The 18,624-nt window shown below is 41.3% G+C and overlaps 2 protein-coding genes across 6 annotated transcripts in view; one reads left to right on the top strand and one right to left on the bottom strand.

Annotated features, from left to right (window-relative positions):
- DZANK1 (double zinc ribbon and ankyrin repeat domains 1) overlaps positions 1-6,302 on the bottom strand; it is a 64,542-nt gene extending 58,240 nt beyond the window's left edge. For 2 of the 4 annotated variants that reach the window (XM_059406477.1, XM_059406480.1), the window contains exons 1-3: positions 6,179-6,302; positions 4,052-4,531; positions 3,395-3,511 (exon numbers count right to left, since the gene is read on the bottom strand). In XM_059406477.1, coding sequence (XP_059262460.1) covers positions 3,395-3,503 — 109 coding nt within the window. In that variant the 5' untranslated portion in view covers positions 3,504-3,511; positions 4,052-4,531; positions 6,179-6,302. The other 2 variants (XM_059406478.1, XM_059406479.1) reach the window with 2 other exon arrangements.
- A 112-nt stretch (positions 6,303-6,414) lies between these two features.
- POLR3F (RNA polymerase III subunit F) overlaps positions 6,415-18,624 on the top strand; it is an 18,531-nt gene continuing 6,321 nt past the window's right edge. Inside the window, exons 1-8 of one of the 2 annotated variants that reach the window (XM_059406473.1) lie at positions 6,415-6,747; positions 7,977-8,094; positions 11,732-11,799; positions 12,176-12,196; positions 12,325-12,392; positions 14,124-14,236; positions 17,923-18,066; positions 18,283-18,390. In XM_059406473.1, coding sequence (XP_059262456.1) covers positions 6,686-6,747; positions 7,977-8,094; positions 11,732-11,799; positions 12,176-12,196; positions 12,325-12,392; positions 14,124-14,236; positions 17,923-18,066; positions 18,283-18,390 — 702 coding nt within the window. In that variant the 5' untranslated portion in view covers positions 6,415-6,685. The remainder of the gene's footprint in view (positions 6,748-7,976; positions 8,095-11,731; positions 11,800-12,175; positions 12,197-12,324; positions 12,393-14,123; positions 14,237-17,922; positions 18,067-18,282; positions 18,391-18,624) is intronic. The other variant, XM_059406474.1, reaches the window with a different exon arrangement.

The raw sequence follows: 18,624 nt of genomic DNA, 5'->3' as shown, positions 1-18,624 counted from the left end.
GGCTCTCTGCTCAGCAGGGAGCCTACTTCCCCCCTCTCTCTGCCTGCCTCTCTGCCTACTTGTGACTTCTGTCAAATAAATAAAATCTTAAAAAAATGTTTTTTAAAAAGAAATCTTTTTATTATATTTTATTTTAACCTTGTAAATAATTCCCATACTTCCTGGAAAAATTTAAAAGGTAATAAACTCATACAATTCAAGGTTCAAAAGGTAAGGAAAGTTTGCTAAGAGAGGAGATCTTAAAAGTTCTCATCAAAAGAAAAAAACCTAACTATTGGTGATAGACAGCAACTACTTAATTGTGGGAATGACTTTGCAATACATATAAATAACAAATCATTACACTGTACATATGAAACTAACATAAAGTTATACATTAATTATATCTCAATTTTTTTTAAAAAGTCAAAAAAGAATTTATAATTAAAACCCTCTCCTACCCCTGACATCAATCAGATGGCCAAAGGCAATCAGTGGTGTCTTGAGTATCCTTCCAAAAATATTTTATATCCATACACGCATGTTATATTCTTATTTTCCCCTCTCTTATAATACAAATGGTGACATAACATATCCTGTTCCACCACATCTTTTTTCATTGAACAGTATTACCTTGGCTACTGTACTATACTGCTATACAGGGTGTCCTCACTCTTTGTTATGCCTGTATTGGGTTCTGTCCTTAGATAAAGGAACCAATACTTAACCAATCCCCTACAGATGAATATTTAGGCTCTTTTTCTTTATCTTTCTTTTTTCCTTTTGCCATCAGAAGCACCACAACGAATATCTTTGCATAAAGTTCTTTTAATACCTGCAAAATATGTAGAACTAGTACTGCTCAGTCAAAAGATACATGCATTTGTAATTTTAGATTATAGGGTCAAACTTCCCTTCACGGACACTGAAACAATTTACACTATTACCAGCAACTCATGAAAATGCCTGTCCACCCATAGTCACCCCTATAGTGTTTTATTAATTCTTCTCCTATTTTTGCCATCTCCTAGGTGTAAAAGCAAAAAACAACAACAAAAAAAAAACCTGATAGTTTTAACTCACATTTCTTATATTTTTGAGTAAGATTCATTCATCCAGTCAACAAATATTAATTAAGTACCTATTCTGTGCCAGACATTGTTCTAGGCACTGGGGAATATGCCAGTGACAAAGACCCAGCTCTCAGGGAGCCTCTATTTTAGGAAGGACATACAAACAGGTATATGTGTGATATCAAGTGGTGACTAAATACCATGGAGTAAATAAAGCAGGGGATAAGGTCTGCGCTGTAAGTAGATAAACGGATGGCCAGGTATATATTTCCCTATGTTTAAAAGACATTTATATTTCCTTTTCTATAAAATGTCCTTTCATATCTTTTGCCTAATTTTCTATTGGGTCACTATTCTTCTTGTTATTGAATTGTAGAACCTATTTATTTATCTGTTTATTTATTTAGAAGGTTTTATTTATTTATTTGAGAAAGAATGGGTGCACACATGAGTGGAGGGATGGGCAGAGGGAGAGGAGCAGCAGACTTCTCACTGAACACGGGCCCTACACTGGGCTCTATCCCAGGAAACCAGAGATCATGACCTAAGCCAAGTTAGACACTCAATCTACTGAGCCACCCAGGTGCCTGGAACCTCGTTATTTAGTAAACATTTTAAATATTAGGGAATTTAGATACTCTATCATTCGTTTCATCATTTGTCAGTAATAACCCACCTTCTCCCAAGAGTTATGGACACATTTATTAAAATTTGTATTCTGATTTGAGAATTGTTTTTAAAATTTTTATTTATTTGATAGAGAGATCACAACTAGGTAGGCAGAGAGAGAGGGAAGCAGGCCCCCTGCTGAGCAGAGAACCCAATGCAGGGCTCGATCCCAGGACCCTGAGATCATGACCCGAGCTGAAGGCAGAGGCTTAACCCACTGAGCCACCCATATGCCCCAGATTAGAGAATTTTTTTTAAAGATTTTATTTATTTATTTGACAGAGAGAGAGAAAGCACAAGCAAGGGGAGCTGCAGGCAGAGGGGGAGGGAAAAGCAGGTTCCCTGATGAGCAAGGAGCCCGATGCAGGGCTCAATCCCAGCTTGAGCGAAAGCAGACACCCAACTGGCTGAACTACCCAGGTGCCCCTGGTTTGAGAATTTTTTAAAATAATACTAGCTTTTAAGATAAAGGGAGATATAGTATATTATATTCTTACTTGGAATTTGTCTAGGAAGCACAGGGGTCACCAGAAATACAGATAAATAGATTTTACACATTAACTATCAAAATATATAATTGGAATTTCAAAGCCTTTTTAAACAAGTATTTGTTCATATGTTTTATCTATACAACTTTCCTGAGGCACCCAGCTGGGTCAGTCAATAGAATATGCGACTTTTGATCTCAGGGTCGAGTTTAATCCCCACTAGGGACACAGAGATTAAGGAAAAAAAAAAAAGCTTTCTCAGGGCGCCTGGGTGGCTCAGTGGGTTAAAGCCTCTGTCTTCGGTTCAGGTAATGATTCGAGGGTCCTGGGATCGAGCCCCACATTGGACTCTCTGCTCATCAGGGAGCCTGCTTCCCTTCTTCTCTCTCTGTCTGCCTCTCTGCCTACTTGTGATCTCTGTCTGCCAAATAAATAAATAAAATCTTTTTAGTATATGTGCTGCCGAAGCGAGCACATAAAATCTTTTTAAAAAAGCTTTCTCTTCTCATGTTAATTATATACATATGTGTGTATATAGATAGATATATATGTGTGTACATATATGTATATATGTGTGTATATGTATATATAAATTCCCATTATTACCAGGAAATATATTCACTGCTTTCTTTCTGTAATAATAGTTAAGATTTATTTTGGCATTACTATGTGCCAGACGCTGTGTACCTCACATAACGTGTCAAGTTCATTTTATCCTCACAGTGGCTCCAAATGGCAGACATTATGCTCACTAACAATGAGAAAACTGAGACTCAGAAAGGCCAAGTGATGTATCATTAGAAGTTGTCCACAGCAGGATTTAATCCCCAGCACGTCTGACTGGAAAGCCTGTGTTAGTAGGTCAAATTACTATCCCAGCAAAATAATGAGAATCCTGGGAAAGTCCCAGTTAAGAACCAGGACATTTTACCTTGGCTAATGTGAATCAAGGCATTGCTGCAATTATCTACTAATGCAAATGAAATGGTCAAAGCCAACTGCTTTCATCTAAAAATATACCACTCTATAAACCACCAAGTACCACACTGTTTCAAATTTTGGAACTTTTACAAAATTCCCAAGGTCCTAATTGTAGAAAGCAGGCAAAGTGAAAAATTAACAACCCAAGGAACCTAAAGAATATGGCAGTTATTTTACATGCTTTCAGGTACATTTGATTCTTACCAGATTTCATTTCCAAAAGTGTATTGTTATCAATTTCATGGTTGGCTCTTCCGGGGGGAGGCACTCGCAATGGTATGATCTGAGGGACACACACTGAGCCTGCAGTCATCTTCCCTCCTTACATTAAAAAAAGTAAAGGAAAATAAATTCCAATAGGCATCTTTTTTAACACAAAAGTTAAAGAGAAGTACGTGGTTTAAATACAGCAAAACTAGTAAAAAACTAAAGAGAATGTCATCAAAAACATTATTTAATTTTTAATTCAAATAATTATTGTTTCAGCTGCATTTCTGCTGTTGAGGGCTTATATGGGATTTTGATTATCTAAACACTTACCTCACTTCTAAGAAAACAGAATGAAAGAATGGGATGGGGAAATAAAATTATTTTAAATGAACAAATTAGATGAATACAACAGTCCCCTCCCCCATTTCCACAGGGGAAATGTTCAAGACCCCCAATGGAGGCTTGAAACGACAAATATTACCAAACCCTATACTGTTTTTTCCTATACATATACACCTATGGTAAAGTTTAATTCATAAATTAGGCACAGTAAGAGATTAACAACAATAATAAAACAGAACAATTAAAATAGCATTCTGTAATTAAATTTTTGTAAATGCGGTCTCTCTCAAAATATTGTACTATACTCACCCTTCTTGTGATGATGTGAGATGACAAAATGCTTCCGTGATGAGATGAAGTGAGGTGAATGACCTAGACACTGTGATGTGACATTAGGCTACCACTGACCTTCTGCCATCAGAAAGAGGATCATCTGCTTCTAGGCCCCAGTTGACTGCAGGTAAGAGTAACCATGGAAAGCAAAACTGCAGATAAGGGGAGACTACTATCTATCAGAACAGAGACCATCACTACTGATCTGATCTCAGCTTCCCCGTAATCATTATCACCCTTTCTTGCCTTTTGTCAACATGCCACCTCTCTTGACTTCAGGGTAAGTCATCACCCAAGAGGAACAGAAGTAACTCTGTATGTGGCATGAAATGTTCATTTAGAGCCAACTCCCTTGGGAAAGCTCTAGGTCCAAGGCCCTGCTGTTGTTGCGAAGTGGTTCTTGCATTAGAAAGCTGCAAAGAAATTTTAGAAGGATGGCAGAGTACCAGGCTTCAGCTGAAAGAAAGTCGGCACAGATATAAACAGTGAGCAACAAACAAAAAGACTCCCACTCCATCTCTTGTATTTATAAATAATCAAGTACAAGTAGGGAGGCCTTACTGATCTTTTTCGGTGGGATGGAGTATAATTCTTAATGCATAAAGGATATGGGGAGGGAACAACCCTCACATTTTTGTGTGGCTTTTTCAAATTTCAGTGGTATGGATTCATAATTTTCACTCAGTTATAATCTATATGTTCATCCTATTTTTATAGTGTACTTCTTGTACCCTCCCTCTTTTATTTACAGTTTTCCACATACTTATATAATCTTATTTATCATTTTGTGGTTGGGCATTTAGACTATTACTAGTTTCTTTTTCGTTTTGGTCTGTTCAATTCTAAATGCTGCTCTGGGGGGTGCCTGGTTGGCTCAGTCATTAAGCATCTGCCTTGGGCTCAAATCATGATCCCAGATCCTGGGATAGAGCCCTGCCTCAATCTCCCTGCTCAGCAGAAGGCCTGCTTCTCCCTCTCCCACTCCCCCTTCTTGTATTCCCCTTCTTTCTGTCTCTCTCTCTCTCTCAGTCAAATAAATAAATAAAATCTTTAAAAAATAATGTTGCTCTGAAGAACTTCTGGTTTGAATTTTGTCCCAGACTACATTCCCTAAAATCGGATAACTAAATTTAAGAAGGGACTTTATTTTTTTTTTAAGATTTTTATTTATTTATTTGACAGACAGAGATTACAAGTAGACAGAGAAGCAGGCAGAAAGAGAGGAAGGGAAGCAGGCCCCCTGCTGAGCAGAGAGCCCGATGTGGGACTCGATCCCAGGACCCTGAGATCATGACCTGAGCCGAAGGCAGCGGCTTAACCCACTGAGCCACCCAGGCGCCCCAAGAAGGGACTTTAATGCCTGGTTGGATAGTTCCAGATCAGAGGCTAAGAATTTAAATTGCAGATACTGATTCTAGAGTAATAGCCTCTACAGAAGGATGGCTGGACTCCGGGAAGGGGGAGGGAGGGAAGAAGGAGGTGCTATTCCTCATTTTTCCATTTAAGTAAGAGGCAGTTAAAATTAAAATAGCTGAGGGGCTCCTGGGTAGCTGAACGGGTTAAGCTTCTGCCTTCGGCTCAGGTCATGATCTCAAGGTCCTGGAATCGAGCCCCATGCAGGGAGCCCGCTTCACCCTCTCTCTGCCCGCCTCTCTGACTACCTGTGATCTCTGTCTGTCAAATAAATAAATAAACTCTTTACATATATAAAAAATTAAAATAGCTGAAAAATTAATCCAAAAAAATTGGGGAGTCATACCCGCTGCAATTAGGAGCTACCTTTGGGAGGCTAGGGCGGCCAGTGGGCCCAGGCGAGGAGGATCAAGACGTAGACCAACATGCTAGGTCCACATGGCAGTCTGAAATCAATGGCACCCTTAACCCCCCAACTCTTTCCATCAATACCGCCCCCTCGCCTCCCGGATCCGGAACCCCTTCCGGTCCCTGTCCCTGTCCATCAGGGGCAAATAAGGGCGCCCGCTTCCTTTCAGCTGGAGTGAGGGAGCCCTTTCTCCGCCTCCCCCCTCCTCCTCTAGCCACCGGGACCTGGATTGGGGCCCCGAGATACCGCCACGGTCCCCAGTCAGGAAGCCCACCTCTCACCTCCTCTTGTCCTCTCCAAGGCCGCCTCCTGGGTTTCCACAGACGCTGGGAATCGGGGTCCGCCCACGAGAGCCGAGCAGGTGATTGGCGGACACGGACTTCCTAGCAACCAGCTCCGCCCCTGCCGCTAGGCCCAGAGGCTGGTACCTGCCTCGAGCGCCTTTCCTAAGCCTTCACTGCAGGCCTCTGAGAATATGCCTTTACTGACATTGGAAAGTGCTCGGAGATGGCGTCCTAACTCACAGTGAGGGAACCAGGCTCGTTCGTCTGACAGGTATTAACATTCAGAAAAACAAGATGCAGCGGCGCGGGCAGGTGAGGCGGGTCAGGCGCGCCTTGGCCACCTCAAGCCGACAGAACAAGTAAGGACCGGCTGCGACACGACAGAAAAGGCCCCTTGCCCAAGCCCGGCACGGTTTTCCCCTTATTGCCCGGTTCCTCGGTTTCCCGACTGGCTGTGTGGCGACCCCGAGCTTCTCCCACCGAGGGGCCGAGAACTGGGGAGTCATGGCTGACGTGAAAGTGAAGGTGCAGCCGCCCGACGCGGATCCGGTCGAAATAGAAAACAGGTAAAACCTGTGAGTGTGTCTCGCTTCCCGGCTCTGGAGCCTCTCCGCTGGCGACCGGTCGTTTGGGCAGCCGGACCCCTAATCCCGGGATCCTCGGTAGATACCGGCACGCGCAGGAAGGGGACTGGGGATTTGGAGCCCCTCTCCTATGCCTGGAATGCAGACTTCTTAAGAAGTTCCGAGCGAGTTTGACACTTTGTAATTTTATCTCCCCTTGTCTGGGTACTGTTTGGAAAGTTGTGATGATGTGCTTCCCTCCTGCATTAAGGTGATCTATGCCCAGAGAGGACACGGCGTTTTTTCCGTAGTGCTTGTAGCTACATGTTTTGATCCAGGATCGCTCTTGTAGCTAAGGGAACTCCCACGACAGAACATTTGGGCGAAGTTAAGGTGCAGTTTGTGCTTTTGAAGAAACATTAAGCCAAGTGGTTCCGTGCAGTACTTAAGATTTTTAGGTCACCTGAAGCCTCTCCTAATTTTAAATTCGCTCTTCGTGCACTGCTATTTTTAGGTTATCATACTTTTAAAAGACCTTAGCTTTCTCAAACTTATGAAAACACATATGATGATCCTATGACAAGGTGGATATTTGGACTTATTTTGTTTGGTAGAGATAATTCCAAAAGCAAGCCCCAGTTATGTGACTTGTCCTAACAAATTTTGCCTTCCTACCAGAGGTGTCTGATTTGACTCCTCCTTGCAGACTTATGGCTGCCCAACACACTGAATGTTAATTTTGTTGTACTTGTTCCATATGAGAACATTGAAGCTTCAGCTTTAATTTTTGTCTGTGTTTTCACTTGACATTTGTTCTAATTTTAAGTTTGTATTAGTGAGGAAAAGAAACACTCCTCCTTAAATAATAGTATAATGTAAATATGTACTTTATCTTGCGCACTTTCTAACATACTTTGATTCAGAACCATCGTAGAAACCCAGATTACCTGATTTTAGCGTGGGGCACTTTACTGGGTATCTCAGTAAGTCAAGCATCCAACTCTTGATTTCAGCTCGGATCATGATCTCAGGGTTGTGAGACGGAGCCAAGCATGATCCTCTCCCTCTCCCTCCACCCTTCCCTCTTTACCCCCACCACCACACTAAAAAACCAAACAAACAAACAAAAAAGATTATCTGCCAAATATGAGTAAAGACACAATTTCAAACTGTTCTGCTTGTATCCCCACCCCCTTGAAACAGGTAAAAACATGAATAATATTTGTTCCTAGGATTATAGAATTATGTCACCAGTTTCCCCATGGAATCACAGACCAAGTAATTCAGAATGAAATGCCTCATATAGAAGCCCAGCAGCGGGCCGTGGCCATCAATAGACTCCTGTCCATGGTAAGGCAAATTCAACTAGTTCATATAATCATTTATGTGCTGTGATTGTCATTATTTCCATGTGTGTAGTTGTGAAACCATTCGAAAGTGTCTTAAGATTCCAGGCCAAAAAACAGCTCAGACTGCCTGAACTGAGGAAAGAAGGAATAATTACACATCATTTTACAAGATGAATGAGGGGCACCTGTGTGGTGCAGTCAGTTAAGCATCAAACTGTTGGTTTTCCCTCAGGTCATGATCTCTGGGTTGTGGGATCAAGACCCATGTGGGCTGTGTGCTCAGTGAAGAGTCTTCCTGAGATTTTCTCTGTCCCTCTCCCTCTTCCCCGCTCCCCCAAGTGCTCGCTCTCTCTCTCTCTCTTTCTGAAATAAATAAATATATTAAAAATGAATGAAATAAATGTATTTTGTTTTAACCATTGTATTTATTAACCTAATTGTCATCATGTACACAGGGCACATGGGACTAGTCTGCTCTCACCTTCTGTTTGCTTCCTGCTGCCAGTGTTGGGCCATTCCCTATGAAATGTGTCCTTTGCCAACTATCACCGAGCCAGTTCATTAGGGTTCGATTCTCCACAGTTTCACTCTGAACATTTCAGGAGGCAGGAATAAGTCAAGTAACACTACAATGTGGTCTTTCAATGAAGCCCTTCTACCTGCTTTTACCTCTTCTCTTGTCCTGGGGCCTTAATGTCATTCTCCTCCTCTGTCAGAAACACCCACCTTGTGGGACCCCATCCTCAAAGTCTACCTATTTGTCCTTCCATTTCCCCTACATCAAAGTTCCCCTATTGTGAAAGCATTTCAATTTGGTCGTAGTAGAAATTGGTTAAAAGATTTCCACACTGGGGCACCTGGGTGGCTCAGTGGGTTAAAGCCTCTGCCTTGGGCTCAGGTCATGATCCCAGAATCCTGGTATCAAGTCCCGCATCAGGCTCTCTGCTCAGCAGGGAGCCTGTTTCCTCCTCTCTTTCTGCCTGCCTCTCTGCCTACTTGTGATCTCTGTTTGTCAAATAAATAAACAAAATCTTTAAAAAAAAAAAAAAAGATTTCCACACTAAGACCTCATAGAAATTTGAGGACCCGTGAAATTTCTGTTAAACTACTCCCTTCAACCCTCTAGCTCAATGGCTGGAGAACTTGACTTTCTGTAAAGTGCCAGATAGTATGTATTTAGGCTTTGCAGGCCATGTGGTTTCTGTCACAAGTATTCAACTCTGCAAGAAAGTAGCCATGGACCCATGTATACATAAACCAATGAGCATGCTGCATTCCAGAAGAACTTTATTTATAAAGACAAGCAGTGGGCCAGATTGCTGACCTCTATGTTAGCACTGTTGGTGATTTCTAATCAGTTCACCTCGGTGAAGGACTTGGCTCCAGGAGGGATAGTGGAAGGGATGCTGGAGGTAGTGCCAATGGAAACTGCTTTTGTCCCGCGACTACTCTTTCAGCCTTTTGCTTTCTGTCTGAAAATCATCTACACCTCCCCCTCTCTTTCTCCACCTCTGCAGCCCCATCTACTGCCAGTCCTGTTGTCTAGAGGATATAAACAATGGTGGAACTATGATGAATTTTAAGGGAATAAGTATTAGTGAATCACAAAGTGTTGCTGATTGTAGCTCTTAAAGAGCTCTCAGATTTGCCCCCTCGTTTCCATTCCTACTACTCCTGCATGTGTTCAGGTCTTGGCTTTTTCCTGGACTATTATGCTGTATTCTAACCGGCTCTTCTGGCTTCATCTGCCTTAGAGAAGCCTGCCTGATCATCTCAAACACAGATCTGGCCAAGTCGCAGAATCCTCTCAACACTAGAGATTCAAGTCCAAACTCCTGGCTTTACCAGACTAAGCCACTACCTTCCTCACCTGCCCCATCTGCCCCCATTCTGCCTCAAAAGTTAGGTTTCAGAGGAACAGATTGTTTTTGGTTCCCTGCCACCTCATGCCTCAGGTTCCCTTTCTTCACAGCCCAACTCCTCATTATCCTTCAAGACTCAGCTCTGCTTCCTGTTTCCCAGAAAGTCTTCCTGAACTCCCCAGTTTGGGCCAAAGCTGCTACCTCTGAGTGCCCCTCCCACCCTTTACTTACCTTTATGTTAATGCTGACCAGATAGTTGAAATCAGCTGTGTGATTCTCTTTTAGAATTCATGTTGGTCTCCCCAAATATATATATATCATAGTACGGGCATTCAGCAAACATTCATAGGCTGAATTAACCTCCAAGGGCACTGGGTGGCTCAGTCACTTAAATGTATGCTTTTGGCTCAGATCATGATCCCAGGGTCCTGAAATTGAGCCTCACATTGGGCTCTCTGCTCAGCAGGGAGTCTGCTTCTTCCTCTCCCTGCAACTCTGCCTCCTTGTGCTCGCTCTGTCAAATAAACAAAATCTTTTAAAAAAATAAATAATAGGGGCGCCTGGGTGGCTTAGTGGGTTAAAGCCTCTACCTTCGGCTCAGGTCATGATCCAAGGGTCCTGGGATAAAGCCCCACATTGGGCTCTCTGCTCCATGGGGAGCCTGCTTCCTCCTTTCTCTCTGCCTCTCTGCCTACTTGTGATCTCTGTCAAATAAATAAATAAAATATTTTTATAAATAAATAATAAACTACCTTCAGATGGAACTTTGTGGTTCAGTTTTGCTTAGTGGGGTCCAGGGAGGAAGTTATTACTGTTCATCCATATATAAACCTGTTTGCAAGTCATGTGCCGTCCCAGTCTTAACTCACAGGAATGGGGCCTCTCAGTCATGGATTCCCCACACTGCCAGAAGCCCAGTGGTACAACCACCTGAGTGCTTCTGAGCTCAGGCCCAAAGACCCAAGTAATTTCAAAAGCACATCAGACAGGCTTTGCTTTCCTTTTGATTTGTTTTTGTTTTTCAAAGATTTTATTTATTTGAGAGAGGGACACAGTAAGAGAGGGAACACAAATAGGGGGAGTGGGAGAGGGAGAGGGGGAGCAAGGAGCATGCGATGCAGAGCTCAAACCCAAGACCCTGGGATCATGACCTGAGCCGAAGGCAAAAGCTTAACAACTGAGCCACCCAGGCACTCCTTGGTTTTTCAAATAAAACTGAAACCATTGCATCTTTTATTCATTACTTGACCTTTCTGCCTGTCATATAATACAGTAGAAATCACACAAATCAGTACATGTCACTGTTAACATTGCAGATTTTATTCAGTCATCATGTTATAGAATATTTATGCATGTTAGTCTTTATTTGGACTTTTTGTTTATATAAATTATATTTTCGTTTTTATGTTTATACTTAGTGAATTTATTTGAATTTGAGTATGGATTTTTATTTATTATTCTAGAGCTGCTTTTCAGAATTCATTATGCATTGGTCATATAACCAAGCCAGAATATAGCATATAGGAAACTGTTAGGTATTTATATTTTGGAAAGTGATGAACTAAAGAGCTAAGTTTTCAAAAATATATTAAATGTGATATGTAGGCAAAAACTTCAGTCTCAAGTGAGGAACTAACAAATAACTGTGCTGGATAGGATATTTTGGTTTGTGTATAATTTTAAAGAATACATTAACATTTATGATTGATTTGAAATATCTCCAGAATAATTCATTGTTATTTTCTATAAAAAAAAAAAAAAAACACCAAACTTTAGGGTCAGTTGGATCTCTTAAGGAGCAATACGGGACTACTGTATAGAATAAAGGATTCTCAGAATGCTGGGTAAGCCCCAATTTTTTTATTTTAAGAAATGTCTATTATTACAAATGTAAATATGTATTTGGGGGAGAAATGTCAATATAGAATTGCATAATGAAAACTTGTCCTGCATACCATCCCTGCCTCTTATCATGAGTTCCATTTCTCAGAAATAACTGCTCTTAATAATTTGGTATATGTCCTTTTTTCTAGGAATATATATAAATATATAGAAATGATTATATATTTATATACTATATATATAATCTCTTTTCTTTTTTTTCTTTTCTTTTCTTTTTTTTTTTTTAAACAAAAATGGGATCATGCTATCCATACTGTTTTGCAACTTGTTTTTTTCACTTACTATATCTTGGACATCTTTTCATTCTGGTACATACAGCCCTGTCTCATTCTTTTTAAGGTAAGCCCTTATTTTGGTAAATAAGTCAATGTGATGACCTTGTCTGCTAATTCATTAAAATAGTCATGTAGATTATTAGATTATCCTGTATCTCTTTGCCTTTTTAATTCTACTTTATTCCCCTGCAGTAAAATGAAAGGATCAGATAACCAAGAAAAACTAGTATATCAAATCATAGAAGATGCAGGAAATAAAGGTAAGCATGTGAAGGAAGAAACAGAAAAAAACATTGTCTTTAGGACCAGAAATAGGGACCAAGCTCTGGCTTGCCAGGGTGCAGATCGACATATAGAGAATGCTGCCATGTATGTTAAAAGAAGAGGAAATAGAAATATGTAACATGCGGGGCTCCTGGATGGCTCAGTGGGTTAAAGCCTCTGCCTTCGGCTCAGGTCGTGATCCCAGAGTCCTGGGATCGAGGCCCGTGTCGGACTCTCTGCTCAGCAGGGAGCTTGCTTCCTCCTCTCTCTCTCTGCCTGCCTCTCTCTCTGCCTACTTGTGATCTCTGTCTGTCAAATAAATAAATAAAATCTTAAAAAAAAAAAAGAAATATGTAACATGCATGTTTGAAGGACACGCAGGTGTGATGCCATTCCTATTAGTAGGGAGGCAGGAGCTAGGTGACTGTGGGCCAGGATGGAAATAAAGTTATAAATTCTGAACCATGGAAATGTACTGTCAGTAGAAAATAAACCAGTTAAAACTTAAGGGTTTTGTTTTGGTTTGTTTTTCAATTCTCACTTCTAAACTTTGGAGGCCTTCATTTCTTCATCTTCATCTTACCTGTAAATTGTGGATAATACCATCTCTTTCTCTGGTTTTTGCAAAACCAGAGGATGTCCAGTGCACTGTGGCAGTGTCTTGATAGAGATCCCTCAGCAACTGTTCCGTTTTCTCTATCCTTCTTAAAGAACTATACCTAATAGCTATTACTACAATTAAGATCATTTGAGTCCCTGATACTAGTTTCAACAATGTATCAGCAATGATATAATTTGAAATCATATCATTCTTATATTATTAGGAATTTAATATTTTAAAAATAGACATGACAAAAGCCATTTTCTCTCTTTTTTTTTTAAGTCTTTATTTACTTGAATGAGGGAGAGAGAACAAGCGGGGAGACTGGGGAGAGGGAGAAGCAGACTCCCCACTGAGCAGGGAGCCCCATGTGGGGCTGGATCCCAGAACCCCAGGACCATAGCCTGAGCCAAAGGCAGACACTTAACAGACTAAGCTACCCAGGCACCGCCCCCTTCTCTATAGTTTTGTTTTGTTTTGTTTTGTTTAATTCTTCCTATCTCATTATGCCTCTGTGCTGGAAAGAAGATAGGTAATATATTTAATAAAAAATTCCACATACAACACTTCTTTGAAACAGAAATCCTAGCTTCTTGCACAGGGCTTTCAGTGGCTATAAGAACTGCAGTCTTCCATTTTTTCATCTCCTAAATATAGGATATAAATAATGGGTATACATGCACACAGATGCATGAGTTTTTTTGCTCTCCATTGACAGTGGCACCTGATGTTGGCTCAAACTTAAGTTATAATCTAAATACAATCTAAAGTAAAAATAATAGAAAACTAAAGTTGTGGTGTGGAAGGGGATGGAAGAGACAATGTATGTTAATGCAGTAACATTTAAGATTTTTCTTCCATTGAAAAGTATCTTTTTCACACGTTTTTAAAAAGGTGTCACACTAGGAGTCCCAAGAACTTTCTGGTTAGAAGATAGAGCACATAACTTATCGCTTTGCATACTTTTGTTGTTATCTGAGATTCTTACCTCTGTTTTCCCAATAGCTATACCCTAGGAATGTATACATATATACGTATTTTGCTAGTTTTGTCCTGTGACGTAAGCAATAGGACTATAAACACAAATTCTGTGGTGTTGAACTCATTTTACTTTACTTTCTTACAGGAATATGGAGCAGAGATATCCGGTACAAAAGTAACTTGCCATTAACAGAAATCAACAAAATTCTAAAGAATTTGGAAAGTAAAAAGCTTATCAAAGCTGTTAAGTCTGTGGCAGTGAGTAGTTTTCTCTTTCCTTCCCCGAAGTGTGCATTGTATATGTTTTGCTCTGAATATGTTTCAAGATCTTACTGTTCTTCAAGCTATGCTATGACTTAAAACTACCAGTCAAAAAGATTTTTAAAAATTTAGCTCATACTGGATTGGTTTGGAGATGTTGCTTAGATTTATTACCACCTAATTAATTCTTTATGTCTCACCAACTCGAAAAGCTAAAACTACTATACACTTCAGTAAGGAATTTTTGGAATCATAAACATTTTTCCTGTATTTTCAGCATGTGAGATAATTTACTTCAATTTAGCTATTAGATCACTCACTCAACAAATACCTATTATATGTTTGCTCTGTGCCAGGCACTGTTGTGCGTGCTTGGGCTACGTTAGTGAACAAGTCAGAGGAAGATCTCTGTCCTGGTAGAGGGTCTGTTCCAGGACATGGTGTTTCTCCTCCTCTCCCACACCACCGCGCTCCCCTCCCATGATCTCTTGCAGGGGTTTCTACTCCACAGGGACACCAGCTGCTGACCTCACTGACCCAGCAACAGAAAAGCTGAGATTCCTCTTAAGTTTGATTGAATGAGGATTTCAGCAAATAAGAATTTGATGTTAGGGGCACCTGGGTGGCTCAGTGGGTTAAGGCCTCTGCCTTCGGCTCAGGTGATGATCCCAGGGTCCTGGGATAGAGCTCCACATCAGCCTCTCTGCTTCGTGGGGAGCCTGCTTCCTCTTCTCTTTCTCTGCCTGCCTCTCTGCCTACTTGTGATCTCTCTGTCAAGTAAATAAATAAAAACTCTTAAAAATAATTTAAAAAAAGAATTTGATGTTCATCCGAGATTTTATTTTTAACTTACTCCCTAATTTATTTACTGTAAAGATTTTATTTATTATTAGAGAGAGTGCGTGTGCACAATCACAGGGAGGGGAATAGGGTAAGGAGAGAGAGAATCTCCAGCAGCCTTGGAGCTGAGCATGGAGCCTGACACGGGGCTCGATCTCACAACCCTGAGATCATGACCTGGGCCAAAATCAGTAGCCGGACGCTTAACCCACTGTGCCACCCAGGCGCTCCCCAGTCCCTAATTTAGAACATTACCTTCCTTCAGCCTTTTTTTTTTTTTTTTTAAGATTTTATTTATTTATTTGACAGACAGAGATCACAAGTAGACAGAGGCTGGCAGAGAGGGAGGAAAGGAAGCAAGCTCCCCGCTGAGCAGGGAGCCTGATGCGGGACTCGATCCCAGGACCCTGAGATCATGACATGAGCCAAAGGCAGCGGCTTAACCCACCGAGCCACCCAGGCGCCCTCCCTTCAGCCTTTTTAATGGATGATTTCAAATATATACAAAAGTAGAGAAAATAATGTAAGTCCCCACGTACCGATCGCCCAGCTTCACTTTACCAATCTTTCTTCTCCATCTTTATTTATTTATTTTTAAAGATTTTATTTATTTGTTTGACACAGAGATCACAAGTTTGCAGAGGCAGGCAGAGAGAGGGGGAAGCAGGCTCCTTGCTGAGCAGAGAGCCCAATGTGGAGCTCGATCCCAGGACCCTGAAACCATGACCTGAGCCAAAGGCTCAGAGGCTTAACCCACTGAGCCACCCAGGCGCCCCTCCATCTTTATTTTTAATAAACAGAACCATACACTGTGTTGTCTTTTGTGTCGGGCTTCTTTCATTTACATCATGTTCTCAAGATTTCAAACTAAAGTAATATTAGATTATAACCCAAATTATAAAAAAAATTTATGAGTCCATACAGATATAAATGTTTAAATAAATAAGTGACAGATCAGGTCGCCTGGGTGGCTCAGCCAGTTAAGCGTCCGACTCTTGATTTTGGCTCGGGTTGATATCTGAAGGTTGTGAGGTTAAGCCCCACAATGGACTCCAGGCTCAGTGCAGAGTCTGACTATCCCACTCCCTCCCCGCCACTTGTACTTGCTGTCTCTCCCCCTCTCAAATAAGTAAATGAATAACAGATCTCCCATCAGTAGATGCAGAATAGACAAGCCGTCTGTGCAGAAGAAGTCCAAGTAATCTAAAGTGGACATTCCACTCTCAAGTAGAAAGTAACTCCCACTCCTTAAGTGTGAGCTGTGCGTAATGATTTCCTTCCACACATGGAAAGGCTAGGTGAAAAAAAATCAGTTTACAGTGGAGAAACAAGCCACATGATCAAGGTTAACCTCAACACTGAGAAGTCCTATTGGTGGTGATCAGTCATAACTTGAAGTTTGAGTGCCCTTGACAGGATGTGATGAGAAGGGCACTTTTCCTCCGCGGTCCTACACCTGATCTTGTCGTGAGGAAAACATCAGACAAATCCCAGTCAACAGGGACGCCTGGGTGGCTCAGTTGGTTGAGCAGCTGCCTTTGGCTCAGGTCACGATCCCAGCATTCTGGGATTGAGTCCCACATCGGGCTTCTTGCTCGGCAGGGAGCCTGCTTCTCCCTCTGCTTCTGCCTACCACTCTGTCTGCCTGTGCTTGGGCGCTCTCTCTCTAACAAATAAATAAATAAAATCTTAAAAAAAAAAATCCCAGTCAACAGATGTCCTACAGAACACCCGACCAGTAATTCTCAGAACTGGCAAGTTATCAAAAGCAAGGAAAGTCTGGGAATCTGCCAAGGAAACATGACAAGTAAATGTAATGTCGTATCCTGAATACGTTCTTGGGCCAGAAAAAGGATATTAGGCAAAAACTAAGGAAACCTCAAAAAAGTATGGACTTCAGTTAATAATAATGCATCAATATTTGTTCATTAATTGTAATAAATGCACCCTACTAATGTAAGATGTTAAGGGGGAAACTGAGCACAAAGTAAATGTACCATCTTTATAATAATTGTATAAATCTGAAACTGCTTAAAATATAAAATTCTGAAGGGTGCCTGGGTGGTCAGTCAGGTAAGCATTCAATTCTTTTTTTTTTTTTTCTTTTTTTTTTTAAGATTTTATTTATTTATTCGACAGACAGAGATCACAAGCAGGCAGAGAGGCAGGCAGAGAGAGAGGAAGGGAAGCAGGCTCCCTGCTCAGCAGAGAACCTGATGCGGGGCTTGATCCCAGGACCCCGGGATCACGACCTGAGCCGAAGGCAGAGGCTCAACCCACTGAGCCACCCAGGCGCCCCAAGCATTCAATTCTTGATCTTAGCTCAGTTCATGATCTCGGGGTCAGTTCTGTGCTGGGTGTGGAAGCTTAAGTCTCTCTCCCTCTCTCACCCCTGGCTCCAAAAAAAAAAAAAAAAAAGTGTTGAGGGCTTTTAAAATTATTTTATTTTATCTTTTAAAGGTCTTATTTATGTATTTGACAGGGGGAGCAGCAGAAGGAGGAAGAGAGGCAGGCTCCCCATGGAGCAGGGATCCCCATGCAGGGCTTGATCCCAGCACCCCAATATCAAAACCTGATCCGAAAGCAGGCGCTTAACCAACTGAGCCACTAGGCACCCCAACGGTGTTTTTTAATCTCAGTTTTGGAAGACTTGATTATCTCCTCCCCCCAACCAAGATTGATTGATTGATTTATAAAGAGTGCATGGGCATAAGCCAGGGGCTCGATCTCATGACCCTGAGATCATGACTTGAACTGAGACCAAGAGTCAGATGCTTAATCAGGTACCCCTGGAAGACTTGGTTATCTTATAACCACATCTGCTGTATACACTTTTTCCCTAGGCCTCAAAAAAGAAAGTATACATGCTCTATAATCTGCAACCGGACCGGTCTGTGACTGGTGGAGCCTGGTACAGTGATCAGGATTTTGAATCAGAATTTGTAGAGGTGCTTAACCAACAGTGTTTTAAATTCCTACAAACCAAGGTGAGCTGTAATTCAGGAAACATCACTGCAGGTCTTTTTTTTAAAGTTGCTTCATAAAGAATGAATGAACAATCTTGAATATCATATTTTATAGGACTTGAAAATATTCAAATTGGTAATTTTTTCTTAATATGTTCTGCTGTTGATATCACACTAAGTAACTGTATTCATAAAATACTAGTGTTCTTGCTGAGATTTATGGTTCTACCCTTGTAGGCAGAAACAGCACGAGAAAGCAAACAGAATCCAATGATACAAAGAAATAGTTCATTTGCCTCATCACATGAAGTGTGGAAGTACATCTGTGAACTGGGGATCAGTAAGGTGAGAGCACAGTTTTTTTTATCTTATGTTTCAGTTTTTTCTTTTTTTTAAGATTTTATTTATTTATTTGTCAGAGAAAGAGAAAGAGAACACACAAGCAGGCAGAGTGACAGGCAGAGGAAGAGAGAGAAGCAGGCTCCCTGCCGAGCAAGGAGCCCAATTCAGGACTCAGTCCCAGGACCCCAGGATCATGACCTGAGCCAAAGGCAGCAGCTTAACCAACTGAGCCACCCA

The sequence above is a fragment of the Mustela nigripes genome, chromosome 7, assembly GCF_022355385.1.
Source record: "Mustela nigripes isolate SB6536 chromosome 7, MUSNIG.SB6536, whole genome shotgun sequence".
NCBI classification, from domain to species: domain Eukaryota; kingdom Metazoa; phylum Chordata; class Mammalia; order Carnivora; family Mustelidae; genus Mustela; species Mustela nigripes.
The sequence above is the reverse complement of the archived record's forward strand: the minus strand, read 5'-3'. Positions and strand labels throughout refer to the sequence as shown.